This window comes from Megalopta genalis, chromosome 7 (assembly GCF_051020955.1).
Source record: "Megalopta genalis isolate 19385.01 chromosome 7, iyMegGena1_principal, whole genome shotgun sequence".
NCBI lineage: Eukaryota > Metazoa > Arthropoda > Insecta > Hymenoptera > Halictidae > Megalopta > Megalopta genalis.
The window spans coordinates 12,310,430-12,333,429 of NC_135019.1; the positions used below are offsets into that span (position 1 = coordinate 12,310,430).

The following is a 23,000-nucleotide window of genomic DNA, read 5'->3' on the forward strand; positions in this document are numbered from 1 at the left end:
TTCTCTTCAACGCACAGCGTCTCGCATTGATATTCGAACACCATTTACGACAGAACAACTGTTTTAAAAGTGGAAGAAATTACTTATACCTTTTTTGAGACGTTAGAAAGAGTATTAGATAATGTCTGAGAAATTCTTCTTAAAACACTTTGCCGGCCGCTGTCACGCTGGCGTGACTTCTGCTCCCCAACGGTTATCGGCCGGAGTCACGTACGCGTGTCATCGGCTCAGCGCAGCGACGATGTTTGTTGACATTTTTGTAAAATATTAAACCTAAAATTTTTTTTGTAAATGATATAAGTGATATAATTTTGAGATATAAAAATATGCATTAAAATTTATGTAACACTAATTTTAGTGCCATTTTTAATAATAACCATACCCCATGTACGACGGATAGCGTAAATATCACCGTCGGTAGCAGTACAATCCGCGCGAAATTCGCCGGCGGCAGCGTAAAGGCGATGCGAGAAATAAGCGGCCGGCAAAGTGTTAAGAACTGCGATTGGTTGGAGTGAAAAGGAAAATAAGAAGCTCGTATCTTTCCGCTTTTCTATCCGAGCTTGTAACGACGATTTAAACAATGCGTTTTGTAGGTCTCCATAATTTACACGCGTGCTGAAAATTTCATCGCAACCGGTCGACGTTATGAGTCACAAGCAATTAAAGATAACGAAAACGACATTCGATCATGAGCTGTGAGAAATCTAGCGAAAAAACGCTTTTTTGAAATGTACAGAACTGTGAGTGAAAATCGCGTTTTTCAAATCTTCATTGCAGGGTCAGGTACAACAAACTGAGTTTTCCATCTTTTTTTATCATTCCAAGCAAAATTGAAAGAAAGGATTTTAGTTGTACGGTTATATTATATATATAATATATACAATATAATAATAATAATAAATATATAATATATATTATAATTATTATAATATTATAATAATTATATAATAATTATATTATATATATATTATAATAATTATATAATAATTATATTATATATTATATATTTATTATTATTATAATATTATATATTATATTATATATTATATATAAACTAACATAAAATCTAACATCTCCAAAAAACTCAAGTAATTTAAACGAAAGTCAATCTCTGAAAAGTCGTTCTGTTTCCAAAGTATCAACGCGAATATCAACGCGAGTCGCTGTAGCTAACGAACAAACAAAGTCCTGTGTCAGGGAGACTTTGGTTGAACGTTAACGAGGATGCGAATCAGCGATGACATTTTTCGGGGATCCTCGTTTCACCGGGCTGCCAAAGTCGGAACAGTAATGACTTCGATACGGAAGCGTTCGCAGGGTGTTCGACTCTGTCCTCCCGATTGACCGATCGTCCAAAGCTACGATTACCAACTTACCATTTCGGTAGTGAGACTGGCTAGCGCCTCTTCGACGGTGGCAGCGATCCTCCCTCCGTCGTCCTGACGCTGGCTGCCCCTGATCGGCGTCGTCGGGCAACCTAAAATGATCGTTAGTCGTCATAGTGCAAGAGATAGGTGTCAGCGGCCGGTCGCAGCTGGACGGTCACCGGATCGCAGATACGTGTTTGCCTAGCGATTGTGTTCGAGTCGAGTCGAGTCGGCAATCTAGGGGGTAGAAACTGTGGACTCAAGTGTGTTCAGCTCGGGAGGATCGCTCCGACGACTCTCCGCTGTTCTAATCTTCGAATTCCATAGCGACCGGCTCCTTTGGCACGCTTTCTGATTTAACGGTGCGAATTACGGAATTATTGAATACGCCGCGGCGAAAGAGTTTCTCCGCGAATTTCGATCGGTGACCGATCTTCTAGCCACTATTTTCTTCGATGAACAGGAAACGTTCACTGCGCGAGAACAATTGGTTTTGTCGAATTTTTCACTTTTTTATTCTGTTTATTGTTTAATGACATTCGATGTCTTCTTCGACGAATGCAAAGTTAATTATGTTTAGCAATGAACCAAAGACATAGTTATACATAAGATATATTCAATTTCTTTTACTTGAAAACAAAGAAAATAGAAGAATAAAAGATTGTGGTCTTATTCGATGTCTTATTCGACAAATGCAAAGTTAATTACGTCTAGCAACGAACAAAGGACACAGTTATATTTCGAATAAGATATATTAGATTTCTTTTACTCGAAAACAAAGAAAATAAAAGAATAAAAGATTGTGGTATGTCTTATTCGATAAATGTGAAGTTGATTATTATATCTACACGAAAACAAACCGAAGACGCAGCAATTTACCGAATGAAACATTAAATTTTTTATTAAAGAAGAAACAAAGTAAAAAAATAAAAAATGTTAGTATTAAGCTTTTATATTCAAAAACAGACAGAATAAAAGAACAAAAAATGTCGGTATTAAGTTTTTGTACTAAAAAACAGACAGAATAAAAGAACAAAAAATGTTAGTATTAAGTTTCTGTATTCAAAAACAGACAGAATGAAAAAAATAAAAAAATATTTGTATTAAACTTTGTTATTCAAAGAGAAACGGAATAAGAGAATAAAAGATTTCAATGTATCTTGTTCGATAAATATAAAGTTAATTATCTTAGAAAATAAATTGAAGGCACAGTAATTGGCTATCTATCTCCAGATACTGACTCCGCTACCCTATACACGTGGTAATTTGTCTCCCGATAAAGGATTCATTATTCAGCTGTGCCATGTAGTTAAGATTATTTATAAATATTATTTTATCCCAAAGATTCGTTTCGTTGTTTTATTAATGTGTACATCGTGAATTTGGAATAATCTAACGAGCACAACATGAATTTAGAACAATCTAGTGAATTATTAAGTTGACAAAAATTCAATTAATCCTTTGCAATCGAAGCTATTTTAATTCGAAATCCAAAAGATGTTTTCCGATCTACAGTAATTCCATTTTATATGATTTATCACGATTTATGCGTATTCAGCCTATTGGTAAGTACAATAGTTGCAATTTTAACAGTTTTTTAAAAACATTCACGAATCTAATACTGTTACAATCATTTCGAAAAATAGTACAACAATTTTTAGTGGCGCCTCAGTGTCGCCATTCGAGCGCAAAGGGTTAATTCTATTATAAATTTGCAAAAAATCGATGGGCCCTTTCTTAGGCACGATTGCACGAAGTTCGCGGGTTTCCGGTCCGGAGATCGTGATCAGAGCGGTCCTCCACTGTTATCAAAGTCGCCAAGATGCGTCGAGAATAGAAAAGCGTGCAGAACCTACGTATAATCCGTGTCTAGAGGTGACAAGAAGCGTGTGTGTGTGGTCTAATCGTATGAATGCCATATAATAGCGAGAACGATATAGATAGAGAGAGATAAAGTATGAAAAAGAGAGTAAAATCGAAAACTTATCTCGAGGCACACCCCGGTTTCTAGAGGCCGACGACGGTGCCGGTCGTCGTCTAGGGTGCGTGCGAGTCAACGTACGGCTAAGTGAGAAAACGGGTGCCGGGTGCGTCGTGAATAAACGGGGGGGTTGTTGTCAATGAGCGGTGTGGTCTCTGGTGTTTTTCTTTTTTTTTTGCAATTGTCGTTTTATTGTCGCTCTCATTGTCCCAGGCGGAGGAAGAGGAGACAAAAACTGTATCGATCACGATGAGCGTGTGTGTATGTGTTTGACAAGGCTTTTTTTCACGTAGTCACCTAAACAGGACTAATTGTGTGAAGCGACACCGGAGCACTGTCTGCTCGATTGTGCTTCGCAGGCGTTTTCGCCGACTTAACGTGGACGGTTGAATCGTGATTTCGACGATCGCCGAAGGTGTTCGTTGCTCGAGACGATTCGTTCGAAATCGGCGGAACAATTTGTCGGTGGTCGTTGAACAATTGTTCGACGGTCTCGCGACGAGCACCTTCGATCCCGTAAATAACGTACGTCTCTGAGCGTGCCCTCGTAACGCGTGTGTATGTGTGTGTCCGCGTGCGATTCACTGTTAAGTAACACTTACGGGCGACAACCTTGAACTACAATCTAGAACACATAGACAATGAGATTAACTTTAGGCACTGGAACTTCCGGTCGACGGATCCAACTAGGTACTAATCACTCTATGAACACAATGCAGCTGATGGACTTGGACGAACACAAACACGCCGCTTCCTTCGTCTTGTTGAGTTGGTCGCAGGCTTGGGCCCGTTTATTTCCAGCGAAAGCAAACATAGTGATCGGACTAACTTGTCGGTAGACTGCGAATCTTTGTGCAAATGATCATTTTTAACACTAAATCTATCGCGGTCAAAGTGACCGCTTTCTTATTTTGCAATTCAGTTTGCAAATAAGTTATATTATTCGAGCAAGTTTTATAATAAAAACTTTACAAATTCTAAATAAATTCGGTCTTCTCACTTTTGTGAAGCAGTACATGCCAGTTAGTATTACTGCTTGGTAGGTTTAGTGTTAAAGACGTCGTTTCCCAACAATTACAAATAATTGAAGATTCCTCGATCGATTAAGAGATTACTCGTTGTAGAAATAAAATAAAAATGCTACCAGATTTTGTCGATTCACAGGCTTCCTTGCATCGTAAAAGCCTGCGCTTGCCATAAATGCATAAAGATCCACAGTGCACTTGTCGGACTTGCGTTAGAAATTACGCGGAGCGAACCGAGTCGTTCGAGTAAGCGGACTTCGGATCTTTATGCAAAATAACGATCTCTCTTCTTTCAAAGCAATGTCTCCCTTACTGACGCTCAGATTGCGCACAAAAATGGACAATTTGGGAAGACAAGATACGATTATTCGAGCCTTGCGGCTCGTTTTTATAATTGTGGACAATTTATGATTGTAAAAATAAACCGCAAGGCTCGAATAATCGTATCTCCTCTTCCCAAATTGTCCATTTTTCTGGTCAATCTGAGCGTCAATTAGAGAGACATTACTGTAGTACTTTCTAGATACAGTAATGTCTCCCATACTGACGCTCAGATTGTCCACTAAAATGGAAATGGAATGGAATGGATTATTCAAGCCTTGCGACTTGTTCTTATAATTGTGGACAATTTATGATTGTAAAAGTAAACCGCAAGGCTCAAATAATCGTATCTCCTCTTCCCAAATTGTCCATTTTTCTGGTCAATCTGAGCGTCAATTAGAGAGACATTACTGTAGTACTTTCTAGATACAGTAATGTCTCCCATACTGACGCTCAGATTGTCCACTAAAATGGAAATTGAATGGAATGGATTATTCGAGCCTTGCGACTCGTTTTTATAATTGTGGACAATTTATAACTGTGAAAGTAAGCCGCATGGCTCGAATAATCGTATCTCCTCTTCCCAAATTGCCTATTTCTGTGGACAATCGGAGCGTCAATTACAGAGACAGTACTGTATCTTCTTCTGTGCTTCAGTCCGTACATTATTGTCGCGAACGCGTAAAATCCGCAATCTAGAAATCGTCCGAGACGAGAGATCACTCGAATGAATTGACTTTAGCCTATCCGAGAAGAACTTTTTCTGTAAAATTTTTGAAAAGTGGTTCGAGTAGCATCGAACCACAAAGTAACGAAGCTATGGAAGAGTCGTTTTCGTGTGCAAATAAACCGTTCCCTAACGAAATTCAGCTAACGAAGATGTCCGACTCGTCGTTTTCCAAGTACATACACTTCGCGGAAACTGCCCAAGCCTGATCGGTGTTAGTGTGTCGACGACGTGGAGCGCGGGATTGATCGGAATCGATCGAGGTAGCTACGCTGCTAGTGATCTTGCATTGAGTGTTACCAGTTACGGTCGATGCAGTAATGTCTCCCTAACTGACGCTCAGATTGTCCACAAAAATGGACAATTTGGGAAGAGGAGACACGATTGTTCGAGTCTTGCGCGCCTCGTTTTTATTATTGTTGAGAATCGGTAATTATAAAAACGAGGCGCAAGATTCAAATTAATCGTATCTTCGTATCTCCTCTTCCCAAATTGTCCATTTTTGTGGGCAATCTCAGCGTCACTTAGAGGAACAATTACTGTACTACGGTACGACTAATTCGTGTGACTGGCGAAAGCTATCTCCGAGTAATACAGATACTCTCGCGATCGTTTTTCTGGCTACATTTCATCGTTACGATAATCTGATCGCACGGTTTCGTATCATACACGCTTATTACATAGAAGGATTCGTTTTCTTACAGAGAGATTATGGTTCCGTAATATACGTATATATGTATAAACGGTTCAATGCCCTCGGTGCTTGCACCGAGCTACTCGAATAACGACGATACACGACAGGCAACGATGCTCTCTCTCTCTCCCTCTCTCTCTTTCTTTCTTTCTTTCTCTCTTTTTCTGTTGCCTTTTTCTCGTTTAGTTCTCTTTTCGAACACTACCTCAAAATCGTGGCACGTTAATCAGACTTCAGGTTGCCGGCGCGAGAGCCGCGTTGATTGCCCGTTACTCGATACGATTAAAACGTCTACTTCGCTCAATTTATCCTCGCTAGAGCACCCGACCTTGCCGCGATATTAATTGCAACGCCTTCGCAGCGATAATTCGGTCGGAGAGCTTCTTGTTCGCCGGCGTTTCTTTCTGCTAAATTAAACTGGAACCTTGAAGGATCGCCCTATCGGCTCTCCGAACACCGATCTCCGTAGTCTCTTGAACTCTTATTCGTGGATTCTTTAAGCTCTGATCCGTAATTTCGTGAACCCTGATCCGTGGTCATCAGACCCCCCCGAGTTGGAGTCAGCGAAGCTCGTATTACAACACGATTCGTGTGTCTGCTCGTGTTAACAAGATTATTTGGTAATTCGTTCGGGAAACTATCTAGTCGAAGGCATAATTCTTGGTGGACCAGTATATATGTATATACAGGGTGTTCCAGAAATGTCTCTCAATCCGAAAGTAGGGAATTCCTGAGGTCATTTGAAGCAACTTTTTCCTTTATAAAAATTTTCTCCGTGGCACCGTTAACGAGTTATTAACGAAAAACAGTGACCAATGGGAAGCGAGCTCGGCTGGCGTGAGGTAGGTCAACCAACGAGCGTACAGAGCCCAGTTCCGCTCATTGGCTCGGCCGTCTCGCGCCAGCTGGTCTCGTCTCTCATTGGTCACTGTTTTTCGTTAATAACTTGTAAACGAAGCCGCGGATTGCATTTTCGCTAAGGAAAAAGTTGCTTCAAATGACCTCAGCTACCCCACATTTCCGTATTGCGAGACATTTTTGGGACACCCTGTATATATTTTCAAATTCAGAAAGAGATTTTATACGAGATACTGTAAAAGCTATTAGTAAAAATATAGTTCACCATCAAAGACAATCCGGTGACTTCTATTCCCTATTTCGTATTAAATAACCCTAGTTACTGTTCATTCGGATAGTCTATCTAATCCTGTATACCAATAAATTGTAGATGAATTGTAAAAGATTTCTAATCAACAACTTTCTTCGCAATTTCTGGATTTGATTGTTGCTCTTCCAAAGCCTTCGCTTTTTCTATCCTCTACATTGCAATTGTATAACAACGATATCAAATGGAACATTAGATACCAACATAATAAAGCATTTCATCATCGATATCGCGTTTCTCTCTAAAAAAAAAAAAAACGTAACCGTTTCTCTAAACATTTAATCGATTTTCCTTTCAATTTCTGGCTCCAAGTATATCCCATCGTCTCGCTTCTACACTCTACAACAATGCTATAAAAAATAATTTCCAACGCCGACGCATGATCAGCTTCCAGATCATCGTCGCACCGATTCTGCGATTTGTACGATACCAATATAAAAAATAGGTTAAACCAACGCAAGGGGTTAACGAACGGAAAGAACAGCGACTGGACAATCAACCGGTCAGCAACGCCCGATGCAAATCCGTTCGTCTCGAAGGTCGACGACGAAGGAGGAGAAGAAGAAGAAGAAGAAGAAGAAGAAGAAGAAGAAGAAGAAGAAGAAGTAGTAGAAGAAGAAGAAGAAGAAGAAGAAGAAGAAGAAAACGAAGGAGTCTTCGAGGCACGTAGTGGGGCCCTTCAGGAGCTGTAGTAGATGTTCAGCGCGTAGAGGAACTTACCTGCGTCACCGCTGCTGGAGCTCTCCGTGTAGGACGGAGTACCCTCGGTCCAAGTGGGCGTCGAGCCCTCGTTGCTGCCCGCAGGTGGTGTCCAGGTGAGGCCACCGCCGCCTCGACTGCTGCCGCCGCTCTCGACGCTCAGCGACGACTTCGTCTCCCTTCCGCCGCTTCCGCTTCCGCTACCGCTGCTCTCCAAGTGAACGTCGGATATACTGAAACGTCCGTTCGATACTGATCAATCGTCCGTTCAAACGCCATCAATCAATATCTCGATGATAGGCGAACACGTTTTGGGACAGGTGACAAGCTACTTTGGAGGCTATCGAGTGGAGTTGGGTATTATTCGAATAAATTCTGCCGATATTTTACTCGATTAATGTATTGAATAAATTGTACGAATAGAATTTTATTCGAATAATGTATTGAATAAATTCTACGGATACAGTTTTATTCGTATAATATATCGAATAAATTGTACGAATAAAATTTTATTCGAGAGTGTAACGAGTTGAACAAATTCTTCGAATAAAATTTTATTCGATTAGTATGTCGAACAGATTCTACGAATAGAATTTTATTCGAATGTATCGAATAAATCCTACGAATAAAGGTTTATTCGAATAATATATTAAATAAATTCTACGAATAGAATTTTATTCGAATCAGATATCGAATAAACTCTGCAAATAAAAATTTTATTCGAGAGTGACGATTTGAATAAATTCTTCGAATAAAATCTTATTCGATTAATATGTCGAACAAATTCTACGAATCAAATTTTATTCAACTAACGTTTCGAATAAATTCTTCGAATAAGATTTGATACGAGTAACTTGTTGAATGAGTCAAATTTTATAAAATAATATTTAACAGTGGACGACTTTAAATGGTTAACAACGGAGCCTGCTGAAATATAACAACGACAATATACGACGGTGTGCATTGTCTCCTAATCGCGAGAAGATCGGCATGACTGTCACGACAAAACCGGGACCCTAACTTGACCAAAGTTTCGTAGAATTATTCGGTGGGTGATTTAATCGAGGAGAGCGAGTTCTAGGGGTTGAAGTCGCGATAAAGATGATTCACTCACCTGACCGCGTCGTGATAGGTCTTTGTTAGGGTGACGTGGTGCACGACCTTGTTCTGCTTGGACTGAGCACTGCTCAGACTGCTCGTTAAGATCGTGGTCGGCGCACCCTGCTGCAGTTGACCACCGGAAGCCAGGGTTTGGTCGTTCGAGCGCACTGCATCGTCAAAGGGCGGGGGCGGGGTGGAGCAGGTGGAAGGAAGGGTGCCACCTACAAAAAGCGCGCTACAATTAGCCCTAATGAACAGAACACGATGCGCTTGGCTCATCGTCGGAGGGTTCTAAGGGAATATCGGTGTTCCTAGCGCAGCGATATCTGGTCGCTTCGACAGCCGAAAAGGGTTTACAACAACGAGAAAGATCACCGACAAAACAAGTCGTTCGAAAACGTACAAAAAGCCGGTAAAAATGTAATTAGTCCGTGAGACAATTTAAGCTAAGCGTGAATTGGATTACTCAAAACAGTTCAGTTCATTGAAACATTTGTCTTGAAGTCAGAGCGAAAAATCCGACAGACGTATTAATTTTCTGTTAATCGAAGGAGCTCGAGCTCGACAATTGGAGGACAGGGGGCCGAAGTATAAAACTAGCTTAACGCCGTGTTAACGGTGACTATACTAAGCACACGGTCCAAGTAACACTAATAAACAGCATCTCAAGCGTTACGTTGGCGAACGCGTTCGGTCGCAACATCGATTCGTTAGCATATTAGAAACCGATCACTTCCTATTGAAGTCAGTCCGAATAAGCCATTCCAGGTACGCTAAATGGTTGCCGGCCAATCGAAACAGGTGTAATACGTACTACGGTCTACTTGCGTGTCTACAGAGGCGCACAAACAGCAAGCTACATTAGCCAGCAAGGCGATCTAGCCGCAACAAAGGTATTGCAAGTGTAACGAGCACACTCGTGTGAACGTCCCTTTATTGTGATACAGAGAGCACACACCATACAGTCACTCCTGGAAGATCGTTTCCCGTTTGCTCGTTCAAACGACGACGTATCGACAGAAGTAGAAAACTGATAAATTCGAAAGAACGGACGCGACCGTCCCGCAGATATCGTCGAACTCGATCGTCGATTTCCTATTCGTCGGAATACGGCGGATCTGGACCGCGCGTTTCGATCGATCGCGTCCGTTCCCGTTGCCAACGAGGAAGGACTACGCATGCAGAAGACACACTGTCAACCGGTTACAAGTAAAAGAAAAACCAAATCCTTACACGCTACGAGTTCAAAGGAAACATTAAAAAATCGTGGTACAGTAATGTCTCCCTTACTGACGCTCGGATTGTCCACTAAAATGGATACAGTAATGTCTTCCTTACTGACGCTCAGATTGCGGAGAGAAACGGACAATTTGGGAAGAGGAGATACGATTATTCGAGCTTTATCGTTTGTTTTTATAGTAACGAATTGTCAACGATTATAAAAACGAGCTGCAAGACTCGAATAATCGTGTCTCCTCTTCCCAAATTGTGCATTTTTCTGCACAATCTGAGCGTCAGTAAGGGAGACATTACTGTAATTCGGGGAGACGAGATACGATTATTCGAGCCTTGCGGCTCGTTTTTATAATTGTGGACAATTTATAACTGTAAAAGTAAATCGCAAGGCTCGGATAATCCATTCCATTCCATTTCCATTTTAGTGGACAATCTGAGCGTCAATTAGAGAGACATTACTGTATCTAGAAAATACTACAGTACTGTTATGAAAATCACTGTTATGTGAAAATACTACAGTTACTGACGCTTAGATTGTCCACTAAGATGGAAATGGAATGGAATGGATTATTCGAGCCTTGCGACTCGTTTTTATAATTGTGGACAATTCATAACTGTAAAGGTAAACCGCAAGGCTCGAACAATCGTATCTCCTCTTCCCAAATTGTCCATTTTTCTGGTCAATCTGAGCGTCAATTGGAGAGACGTTACTGTACCCTCGCGTCTGCCGATCGTAGGTTCGGCATCGGCCGATAGAAAAAGAAAACGGTACCTCTCGTCGACGCCGTAAAATCGACGATGGGGAAACGGCACACAGCGAACAAACGGAACGGTTTTAACAACAAAGCGCATATATCCCGTCCAGCCGGCGGGCAAAGACCGCGCGGGAACGTCGGGCTACCCCGACCTCTTCTCTCTCTTCTCTACGGACAAGGGAGGAAGATTCGTTGCGTACGGGGACCGACGTGTTACAAAACTGGAGAACGAGAGATCGAGTGATGAGATGCGAGAACGAAAAGTAACTCGGAGTGATGTGTACTTCGCGCATGCACGAGAGAAAGTTGGCTTTTTTTCGGAGTGGTTTCTCGGGCCGGCGCTTGAAAGCCTCCTCCAGTCTTCTTCTTGCTACACGGTCCCTCTTCTCGATCGTTCGATCGAGCGAGGACCGACTCGTTTTCTTCACAGAAATTCTCGCCTCTAAAATCTTGAGATCTCGTAGCATGACCACGCGTCTCAACTTTTCCGCTCGGACAACGCGCCATCATCGATTCTCCCCCGTCTTCGAGATCTCAAGATCGCACGACTTCCTCTACGATGAGTTCTCCTCTTCGACTCGGGGACTAATATCTCTCTGCTTGATGCCGATAGGCGTGCAAGAAAGACTTGTTAGGCACTAACTTGGATCCCATCGATCCTCCATCCTTCTTCTCCTGCTCCTTGGAACCGGAGCTCCATTTCGACGAACCACTTCCCAGGTCTCTTCCAGCGATCTTCTTATTCGCCCGAAGGTAGTCCGAAGCCACCGAGGACTCATAACCGTCTTTGCTTCTCGTGATTCTAGACGCTCTGCGAGCTCCAATCGTCGTCGAAGCATAGACCGCCTCGGAGCTCTTTCGTCTGGCCGCCTCCTCGACTTTGGTCACCCTGAAAGTTCTCTTCTCGGACTTCAAATGCAAGACTTTGTCCCCTTGCAGCTCGCCGACGTCGCCGGTTGATTTAGCTAGCCGTTCGCCGACGAAGCTAGGTCTCGGAGGCGTCTCCAGCTTCTTCCGTGGACTATCGAGAACCCGATCGATCTTCTTCGACCCGTCGAAGGTCTGTATCGCGGGAGTCGGCTCCGGAGCAAGCTTCTTCCTCCTCTGCGCAGACTTCTGCCTGATTTTCTTCAGTAAACGACTCTCCCGCCTGCGCTCCGGCAACTTCTGATCGATCTTCCCCTTTCTTGCCAGCGTCGATCCACCGCCGGGATCGACCGTCTTATCGCCGGAGATCTTGTTCGCCGCCTCGCTTCTCCGAGTCAGCGCGGTGATCGTGTTCAGAGAGGCCTCGAGCTCCTTCTGCTTCCTCTTCATCCGCTCGTAGTAGGTCTCCGAGTGTTTCTTGTCCTTCCGCGACATCTTGTAGTTCATTAGCTCGGACCTGGCCGACGGGTTCAAGAAGTACGTGAACTTGGCCATGGCGTCGCTCTTCGGCCTCGCCGGCTCCACCGGCGGTGCCGCGGCTTCGATCCGCTGCACCCTGGGCTTCACGAAGTTGCCCCTTTCGGGCCGGAACGGGAACGGGCTGGATCGGATCACGTAGTCCCCGTTGATTCTCTCGATGCTGACGAACTCGTCGTCCTCCTCGATGTTCCCCGGCCAGCCGCCCCAGCGGTCCTCCTCCTCGCGGACGGCCTCGAAGGCGGCCGCGACCCTCGACCGCTGGATCGTCGCCAGGCTGTCGATTCTCTGGGTTTGGTAGGTGGGAGTCGACGTACGGGCATGCAACGCGTTCACGTCGTATGTAGGGGTCGTGGCAGTGGTGGCGGTAGTGGTGAATGAGGTGACATAGTGGTCGGAGGTCGTGGTGTTAGCCGAGACCGCGGCGGAGGTGTGATTGTCGGGTGGTGTTGTGGGTTTTTGGTGCAGGATGCTCGAACTGTCATGCAAGCGGTATCTCGTGATTATGGCTGGTTGGTCACCTCGGCTGGATGTGATCGAGGACGTCGAGGTGGCCGTCCCGGGGCCACGGTGCTCCTCCGAGGACCTGCCGGCGGTCCTCGACTGACCGGTGCCTCTTGGCGGGACAGGGGGCGGTACCTTGCCGGAGGGTACCAGGTTCGGGATCGGCGGGCTGGCGGCGGTCCTGCCCTTCAGCACGGCCGGGTAGCTCGTCGCCTTGGCCGCCGAGCTCGCCTGGACTGGTTCTTGGTGGACCGGGACCGGGATCGGGCCCGCGGCCAAGGTCAACGGGGGCGGGCTCACCGAGCCGCTGGCGAAGTTTACCGGGGTGGAGGTGGCGATCGGAGCCGAACCGGCGGACACCACGGTGCTGGTCGTGCTGATCATGGGGTCTGTCGGCGTCACTGCTTCGGCCAAGGTCGGTCGCAAGGGCGGTCGAAGGTCGTCCGTCGTGGGAGACGGACAGAGGCAAGGGGGTCGTGCGGCCACGGCAGTGAACACGGGGGAAGAGAGGGGTACAGAGAGGTGAAAGAGAGAAACAGAGAGGCTACGTGAGAGACTGTGGAATGATGATTCGCGGGCACTGCAACGCTGCCTCGTAATCCGTCTATCTTCGAGCCAGAGTTCGGCAACGTTTTGTTCGGATGATCGGTTAAAGATGAATACCGACCAACACAATTTCATTCGAGAATAATATTCAATTTCATTCGAATAAATTTATTCGATCGAATGCAAATTTATCTAGATATTTATTTATCCGAATAAAATTTGATTTCAATAGGAATTCGGTCGTTCGAATGAGAATTCGTGGAATTCGTACGGGGAATAATTGATTTGAATAAAAATGAGGTAATGTAAAGTGTTTTTTTATAGTTTAGTCCGTATTACTTTTTCGAATTATACGAATAAAATATTCGACTACAAGGAATTCATTCGGATAATTATCTTAGATAAATATTTATTCGAAACGATCCGAATAATGCTTATATCTCTGCTTCAGAAGATTTCATTTGATTCTTGACTGGATCTTAAACTATCGAGTTCATTTTGCTGCTCCTCGTTTTAATTCGTTCATCGAAAAAAGCTTCTTTCTCATCCAACATTTGAAATTTTGCCGAAATATCGTTTTCGAGACAGTTACAACGATGTTAAAAACACTTATTTATTAAAACTGAATTGAAAACTTATTAAAAACACTTTCACAGAGGAGATAGAGAAACTTTTAATTCATTTCGTCCATTAAGATATCTGTTTTAACACTTTGACTGCCCCGTAAGCCGTGTATGGATGACATAATTTTCTTATCAAACTTGAAACATAATTTTGGTTATAGCGTAGGAAACAAACCAAAGTTTCCTAGAACGTACAGAGTGCAAGAAATTTGCAAAAGTTTATGCTGAAAAAAAGTTATAGCATAGAAAAAACTTAGATAAAAATTGGCCGACTTTGATTGTCTATAACTCCGCGAAAAATCATCGTAGGATGACCATTTTGATTTCAAATTAAAGCTTGAAATCTCTACTTTGAGACACCGTTTCTCGATTTTAAGTGCGACGCACCCTCACCACCTTAACCCTTCCAATGTAGCGCCATGTTTGTCACATTGAAAATTGCCGAGTTTGACGAAATTCTCGGGTTTTGTCAAATTTATTTCGGAGATGTCGTTTGCAGCGGAATAAATCACGATCTTTCCCCTTTAATTTAACCCCTTGCACTCGAAGCTATTTTAATTATATTTTAAACATATTTTCTGATCTACAGTGTTTCTATCTTATACGATTTATGCGTACGAAAGCCTATTGGCAAGTACAAAACTTGCAATTTTAAGAGTTTTTTTACGATATAAACGAGTCTGATACTATTACAATTATTTTGAAAAATAGTACAGCAATTTTTAGTGGCGCCTCAGAGTCGCCACTCGAGTTGAAAGGGTTAAATAAAAGAATCTTGGCTGCGATTTTTCTTCGCGAAGTTACCCTAATCTTTTCGAGCAGCGTGCGATAAAATAAGTTCTCTCGATTTCGCTTAACTTTTACGGACCTTGGCGTGGCAGCCAACGTGTTAAACGCTTTTGCGATAGAATTTGTAGACGGATGGCACGACGTTCGTCTGCTAGCTTCTACCAAACGATGGTTGAACTCCGTTTCCTAGGGAAATGGAAACGTCGATGGTGCGCCGCGGCGCGAGGCAACGTTGCATTGCCCGTCGAGATATAATACCGCTAATAAAACAAGGACGGATGAGCGTGATCAAAACCGATGTTATCGCGACAACGAATCGTTCGTCTAACTATATACATCGACGGTCCTCTCGGGACCGGCATTCTGCGAGAATGTTCGCCGACCTCCTCGACAGAGACCGCGATAGAAATGGAAACGACAACGGACAATAGGAAAGTAAGTGATCTGTATGAGACTCACCGGCCTTCGTAGGTGACGTAGCATGCATTGTCGTACTTCCGGTTGTCGGCACCGCTAAACCACCACATAACACCATGTACCATTACCGTATCACCATGAGTGCGACACTTGATCGGACAGAGAAACTTCCAAGCTCTGGAGAGAGACGTTCGTTCGCGTCGCGTCGCGGCAATTTTTTTTCGTATGCCGGTCTTATCGAAACGCGACGAGATTCTCGATCGGTTGCAAGTCTCTTTGTCCATTCGCATATCGGAGGTGTTCCCGAGACGAAACGGGGGAGGGGGGAATAGTCGAGCAAGGGACGTTCGAGGCAAACATAGGGGGACTCAACGGTCGGAATGCGCGCATTCGACTGACATTCACGATAGAAAGCTGTAATACGTACGGTCCTCGCGTCTGATCAGAGTTTCCGTCTGACCAGATCCGACAAACGACGAATTTCCTCGCGGAATTTTCGTATAAACAGAGATCCAATCAGTGTGCCGAATTCTTTCGTTGCCATACAATTTGCCAAACGATGTGTGTAACGGTAGTATGCCGAGTGTGCGAGCGATCGGGAGCGTCTTCGTGCTCCTAGATTAAACGTTAAAATGGCCGTAAAATGGCTAACCGGTCGCATGAATTTTAGCTGGTACTTTTAGACGGACCCGCGAGATCTCCGACGCGAACTGGACACTTAATTTGAACAGCGGTTCGCAGAAATTTGCAAACGTAAAAGAAGTTTGCGTCTCGTTTGCTCGTTAACCATTTCGGTACGAGCGCGTTGTCCGCCGTGACACTCCCACTGCACGGGGTGCCGCGCCGAAAATGCGCACATAACGCAGGGTCGGTCCACTTTTGTACGAAGATTTTCTTAAGCGTTAAGTAATGACTGTGCTTAATCCGTTTCTAAATCTTTCTTTAAATGTTTCCTGCAAACATTCTGTAAAGGGCCTACAGAAATATGGCTTACATGGATGCCAGATGTATTCGGCACTCGTCCATATTGGTCATCAGATGGATGCCGGATATATCCGGCGCTCGGCCACACAGGCGACTAGATGGATACCGGATATATCCGGCGCTCGTACCGAAAGGGTTAATGGAAAGAACCAGGATCCTCTGATCGGTTCGGTCGATGAAACCAGCCCTCTGCACAATCAGCATAATTCCGTTGTTCGCACTCGAGTTCGCTTTTCAGAGTGTCTCGGAGCGATACTTTTTGTTCGGTTCGAACCAGATTCGGTGGAACGTGACAGCGAATTACCTGCCAGCCCGTAACACGATAGGCGTACGTCATTAGCACGTGGAAGCACGCGCGGGCAATCTTCGTAAAAGCGACAGGGTAACTTCTGGAGGGAACGGCACGCCGGTAAGGGATGATTCAGACGGGATTGCTGGCGCCGTGACGGACCGGGAGCGTGGTGAACGTTTTGGAAGCGGGTAACGTGGGAATGCCGCATCTAAGTTTACTGCGCTGATCGCTGTGCCTGGCTACACACGTGAAATTCAGCGCAAAGCCAATAATAGAACCGCGGAAGATTTTCGTTCGAATCATCCGCACGATTTTCGGAACGGAAACGCTCGTATATTTTCGTTCGATCCGGAACGATCGCGTTTACGCATTTCGATCCCGTTTCTGAACGATTTCAGTTCGACTTTCCGTTCGATCGCTGTTCAAAACATTGTTTCAAAGATCGTCGATTCTCGTTCAGCCAGTATTCGGAATTTCCTGTTGTCTGTACGATCGCGAAAGAAATTCATTTTCACTGTTTTCATAGTAGGAAAGCTTAGTTTTGGAAAGGTTCGGGTTAAGAAAACAAGCCGTTGATCTAGTAATAATGCACAAAGTATTAAAATTCCTTATGGTTAACTTTTACGTAAAATTTATAATTATAAATTTAAATTAAATTATAATTAAATTGTAAAATTTAATTATAAATTTTACGTAAAATCTATAATTAAATTGTACGTAAAATCTATAAATAAATTTCACGTAAAATCTATAATTAAATTTTCCTTAAAAATCTCCTATAATCGATCTCACACTCCAATTTAAAATTAATCTTCACATTATTTTAAATTATAAATAAATTTCACGTAAAATCGATAATTAAATTTTACGTAAAATCTATGATTAAATTTTACGTAAAATCTATAATTAAATTGTACGTAAAATCTATAATTAAATTTTACGTAAAATCTATAATTAATTATTACGTAAAATCTATACTTAAATTGTACATAAAATTTATAATTAAATTTTACGTAAAATCTATAATTAAATTTTCCATAAAAATCTCCTACAATCAATCTCACACTCCAATTTAAATTAATCTTCTCATCGCTTTAAATTGGACTATGGAATTTAGGTATTTATAAGAGAAATAAATTTGTAAAAGTTTCGGACAAGGAAACCGAATCTTTGTTCAACTCCTGCTCTATACGATCGATCCAGGAAATTGTTATTTATCAAACAATTCGCGGTCCGGTGACAGCAACATTTACGTGTGGCGCGAGATACTTCTTTCCTCTGTTCGTACAGCCAACAGCAACTTTGAGTCCGCGATCGCGTAACGAACGTTTCGTGGAGTTCCGAAAATCGGTGAAACTTCCGTACGCGTGTGGCGACCGTGTGAAGCATAAAGATTGTTTGTAAAAAAAGTGATCGTTCGAGAGACGCGTGTGCAAACTTACCGGTGGAATCGAAGTCGCCGTCCAGAGGCCTGAGCGGCCTGGTGATGCTTTTTCTCTTCGACGGGGAATGTTTCAACGCTGAAACACAAATCGCAACTGTTATAAATACGGACACATGGTTGAGCGGCAGAAGGACATCGATGCGGAGATCGGACAGATTATTTGGAGGTCTCGCGAGAAGACTGACCCAATTAAAACGTTGACTTTTTGAACGGTCGCTGCCTTGAAACCGTTTCGTATGCAAGTTTACGAGATGCTCGTTAGCTGGACGCACATCGTTGGCTGCAGCTGCGGCCAGTTAACTTTACTGTACTGTACAGAATCTCGCAGAATTATTTACAGTTCTATTTACAATCAAAACGGAAGCTATTTCCGGTTCATTCGAGACACAATTCTGCGGCTGTAAGAAAGAACAGCGCGATTGACAATTTAAAAGAAAATTCTGTTAATGCAACGATTGAACTGCAGCACCTAAGGTTTACGTATTTATCGGAGGAAACATCGTGGGAACAAATGCTGATAAAAATTATGCAATTCGAAACGCTACTGATATCAAATACTACAAGCATTAGCGATTAGAACTATAAGCTTTTAGTATCTCGTGAGTGGAAAAAAAAGTCACGCGCCGCGTGCTTCCTGGCAGCCATAGAATTCACGTCCACGAGCACCGGTCAACTATGCAGTCCGAAGGTTCGGATATCACGTAAACAGTTATCTACGTCTACGATCGCGTACAAGCAGCTCGTGTACGCTGTCCACAAAAAGTCCACGTTTCGATCAGATCCCTCTCCCTGGCAGGCCGGCACCTATCGAGGGTAGATCAAACCAGTTAACGCTACAAAAGCTGACGTCAGTACCGTAGCAAGTGTTAGCTTGGGCGTGAAGCGTCTCGACTTTGTTTCGAAAAAGTTTTCTCAGTGCGGCCTGCGTACGTAATCACCGTACGCAGTATGTATTCTGTGCGGTCGCATCACGGGGACACTTATTTTCGCACCGTATTCGTTAACACGTTCCGTGCCACGTGTACCATCGATGGTACACGCTTGCATGTTTACTTAGTGAACTGAACAAATTGTTTACAAGAAATTTAGAACCGAAGAATCAATTTCCACCGCAAGAATGGGCGTTGATAAGTTTTTGTTATGTTGTTATGTGTACGAGAATTAATAATTGCACGTAATACATCAAGTTTTAGTAAAATATCAAAGTGTGAAGATTCGAATAAAAAAAGCTCGGCACGGAACGTGTTAAGAGCACCGTTTCCCTCGACTTGCGCAGGAGCTTTCAGGAGCGTTCCCCGAACAATTCTCATGGAAACAATTTTCCTCGAACTCTGTCTTCTTAACGCCAATTCCACTGATGCAAAAGTAACGAGCATATTCGCGGAATTGCCCCAATATCAGCTAACAATAGAACCACCGAGCCCTAAGCGTGACTAACGTACGTACAGTAATGTCTCCCTAAATTGACGCTCAGATTGTGCAGAAATATGGACAATTTGGAAAGAGGAGATACGATTACTCGAGCCTTGCAGCTCGTTTTTATAGTTGTTGACAATCGATAATGTCCATTTTTGTGGACAATCCGAGCGTCAATTAGAGAGACATTTTTGTATATTGTTTTATAACAATGACAAGATTGGATTTATTGAAGCTTCCTACGATTTTTATTATAATATGTGCTTCGGCGAAGAAGTCCACATAAAAGTGTCTAACAGAAACATTTTAGACAGAAAAATGACTAACACAAACAAAAGAGAAAAACAGGAACCAGTCGTTTCGACTGGTTATGTCAAGGTTTTATTATAACCTTGATAATATAACTATATTTGTATAGTTGAAATACGAAACAATGACACTATTACAAGGAATGCAATATTTTTCTTATATTATTTAAAACTCAATAAAATGGACAGGGACAAATACCTATGCATTTCCTGTTTATCGTAATCGATGCACAAAAAAAATTTCCATATCGCATGAAGATCCAGAGTCTACTGATTAGGGCCTTCCGAATGTTTTATAACAATGACAAGATTGGATTTATTTAAGCTTCCTACGATTTTTATTATAATATGTGCTTCGGTGAAGAAGTCCACATAAAACTGTCTAACAGAAACATTTTAGACAGAAAAATGACTAACACAAACAAAAGAGAAAAACAGGAACCAGTCGTTTCGACTGGTTATGTCAAGGTTTTATTATAACCTTGATAATATAACTATATTTGTATAGTTGAAATACAAAACAATGACACTATTACAAGGAATGCAATATTTTTCTTATATTATTTAAAACTCAATAAAATGGACAGGGACAAATACCTATGCATTTCCTGTTTATCGTAATCGATGCACAAAAAAAATTTCCATATCGCATGAAGATCCAGAGTCTACTGATTAGGGCCTTCCGAATGTTTTATAACAATGACAAGATTGGATTTATTGAAGCTTCCTACGATTTTTATTATAATATGTGCTTCGGCGAAGAAGTCCACATAAAAGTGTCTAACAGAAACATTTTAGACAGAAAAATGACTAACACAAACAAAAGAGAAAAACAGGAACCAGTCGTTTCGACTGGTTATGTCAAGGTTTTATTATAACCTTGATAATATAACTATATTTGTATAGTTGAAATACAAAACAATGACACTATTACAAGGAATGCAATATTTTTCTTATATTATTTAAAACTCAATAAAATGGACAGGGACAAATACCTATGCATTTCCTGTTTATCGTAATCGATGCACAAAAAAAATTTCCATATCGCATGAAGATCCAGAGTCTACTGATTAGGGCCTTCCGAATGTTTTATAACAATGACAAGATTGGATTTATTTAAGCTTCCTACGATTTTTATTATAATATGTGCTTCGGTGAAGAAGTCCACATAAAACTGTCTAACAGAAACATATTTTAGACAGAAAAATTGACTAACATAAACAAAAGAAAGAAAACAGGAACCAGTCGTTTCGACTGGTTTCGTAGTTTTAGCGTTAAAAAATTAGACGCTGGCTTGGATCTTCAGTCTTCCTTTTATCTCGGATATCTGATAGACAGCTCGGTAAATCGGACCGGCTAATTTTGATGCAGTTGTAGTTGAAATACAAAACAATGACACTATTACAAGGAATGCAATATTTTTCTTATATTATTTAAAACTCAATAAAATGGACAGGAACAAATACCTATGCATTTCCTGCTTATCGTAATCGATGCACAACATTTTCATATCGCATAAAGATCCGCAGTCTACTGATTAGGGTCTTCCGAATGTTTTACACATTTCCTAGAGGGTTGCTAGTCTCTTCTAGACAGCCAGCAAACATCAAAAGGGTTAGGTTCGTCTTTGTACGGCATAGCATTCATCGTTTTAAGGGATATTTAAATTTTTAGAAGAACCTGGAGCTCGATCTCTGTGCTCCAGACGTTTTCATACTAAAGCTAGAAGATTTCCGCAAACGCTCCGAAAGCACCAGCGCAGACTGCCCCTCGCTACAGCACTGTCTGCCACGCACTATGACTAACTTTCCCACCGTGATGCTACGTTTCATCGAAAGATACCTCTACCATGTAGAGTCTACATTACCTCTCTACGTAAAGGAATCGGAAAACTACGATCGACCTCCTCGGCTGGAGCTATTCTCTTGTCTAGCAAGGGGAGCATCGGACATAGCTCCCACCGATTTCAACGAATATTTGGTAAGCCGATGCATGATCTAATACCTACGATAAGCGTGGCTAAAATTTTAGCAGTACATGAGCAATCAATTATGTGTGAATCGTGTGTAAAGTTTGTTAAACATTTGGTAGAAAGCGACGCTTGTTGCTACACCGTAAATACAGTAATTTCTCTCACATTGTCTCTCAGCTTGGAAACGAAAATGAACAACTTGGAAATAGGAGATATAATAAATTCTCTCCAATTGTCTTTCAGCTTGTAGACAAAAATGGGCAATTTGGGAAAAGGAGATACGATTATTCGAGTTATTAAACTAACTAAATTTAAGTTAAACTATAAATACGAGGCGCAAATAATCGTATCTCCTTTTCCCAAATTGTCCATTTTTGCTTACAAGCTGAAGGACAATTGTGGAGAATTCGCTGTAATCGTCGATGATCGGCAACTATAAAAACACGCCGCAGAGCTCGAATAATCTTCTCTTCTCTTCCCGAGTCGTCCATCTTCGTCTCCAAGCCGAGAGACAACGCGAGAGAAATTACTATACTTGGCTGTTCGACGTTCGACCGTACTAACGGAATGCGCAGACTTTGCACCTAATTTCCTCATAACTGGCTGACGGTACGGTTGAAATCCCAGCAACGTTTATCGTAAGCGCAGACGTACCAGCCTGACAAATATACAGGGTGTCCCAAAAATGTCTCGCAATACGGAAATGTGGGGTAGCTGAGATCATTCTAAGTAACTTTTTTCTTCGCGAAAATGCAATCTGCGGCTTTGCTTGCGATTTATTAACGAAGAACACCGACCAATGAGAGGCGATGGCGCGAACCACAACGTTTTCGATCGATCGAGCGCCACGTGCTCCTACCACCGAGTCTTTTCTACGTAACTTTATCCTTTTTCGCAAAGGAAAAAGTTACTTAGAATGATCGCGGCTACCCCGCATTTCCGTGATGCGAGACACTTTTCGGACACCGTGTAGTTGAAATCGGTGGCATGCCCGATGCTCCGCTCGGAAGAGCGAATTCTAAGACGACGATAGACAGAGAAATCTATGGTGGTATTAAATGAATCAAGCCGACAACACCGAAAGCTCTCTCTCCCCGTGTCACCCCGCGATCAACGACCGCGGGGCGCAACGTTGTGTGTGTTCTCGTCGTCTCCTCTAAAATCGCTAATACAATCGTTACGTGTGTGTCGCTCGAGATGGTTACACTACTGTCTGTCATGCCTCTG

The 23,000-nt window shown here is 42.6% G+C and overlaps 2 protein-coding genes across 17 annotated transcripts in view; one reads left to right on the forward strand and one right to left on the reverse strand.

Annotated features, from left to right (window-relative positions):
• Nucleotides 1–23,000, reverse strand: part of PIP5K59B (Phosphatidylinositol 4-phosphate 5-kinase 59B) — a 72,625-nt gene that overhangs the window by 25,405 nt on the left and 24,220 nt on the right. For 12 of the 16 annotated variants that reach the window (XM_033472783.2, XM_076523500.1, XM_033472779.2 and 9 more), the window contains 6 exons: nt 18,076–18,153; nt 15,400–15,453; nt 13,000–13,383; nt 9,097–9,304; nt 8,004–8,215; nt 1,380–1,480 (listed from right to left, as the gene is read on the reverse strand). In XM_033472783.2, coding sequence (XP_033328674.2) covers nt 1,380–1,480; nt 8,004–8,215; nt 9,097–9,304; nt 13,000–13,383; nt 15,400–15,453; nt 18,076–18,153 — 1,037 coding nt within the window. The remainder of the gene's footprint in view (nt 1–1,379; nt 1,481–8,003; nt 8,216–9,096; nt 9,305–12,999; nt 13,384–15,399; nt 15,454–18,075; nt 18,154–23,000) is intronic. The other 4 variants (XM_033472785.2, XM_076523507.1, XM_033472784.2 and 1 more) reach the window with 3 other exon arrangements.
• LOC117221661 (uncharacterized) overlaps nt 1–23,000 on the forward strand; it is a 90,505-nt gene that overhangs the window by 20,170 nt on the left and 47,335 nt on the right. The window lies entirely within an intron of this gene.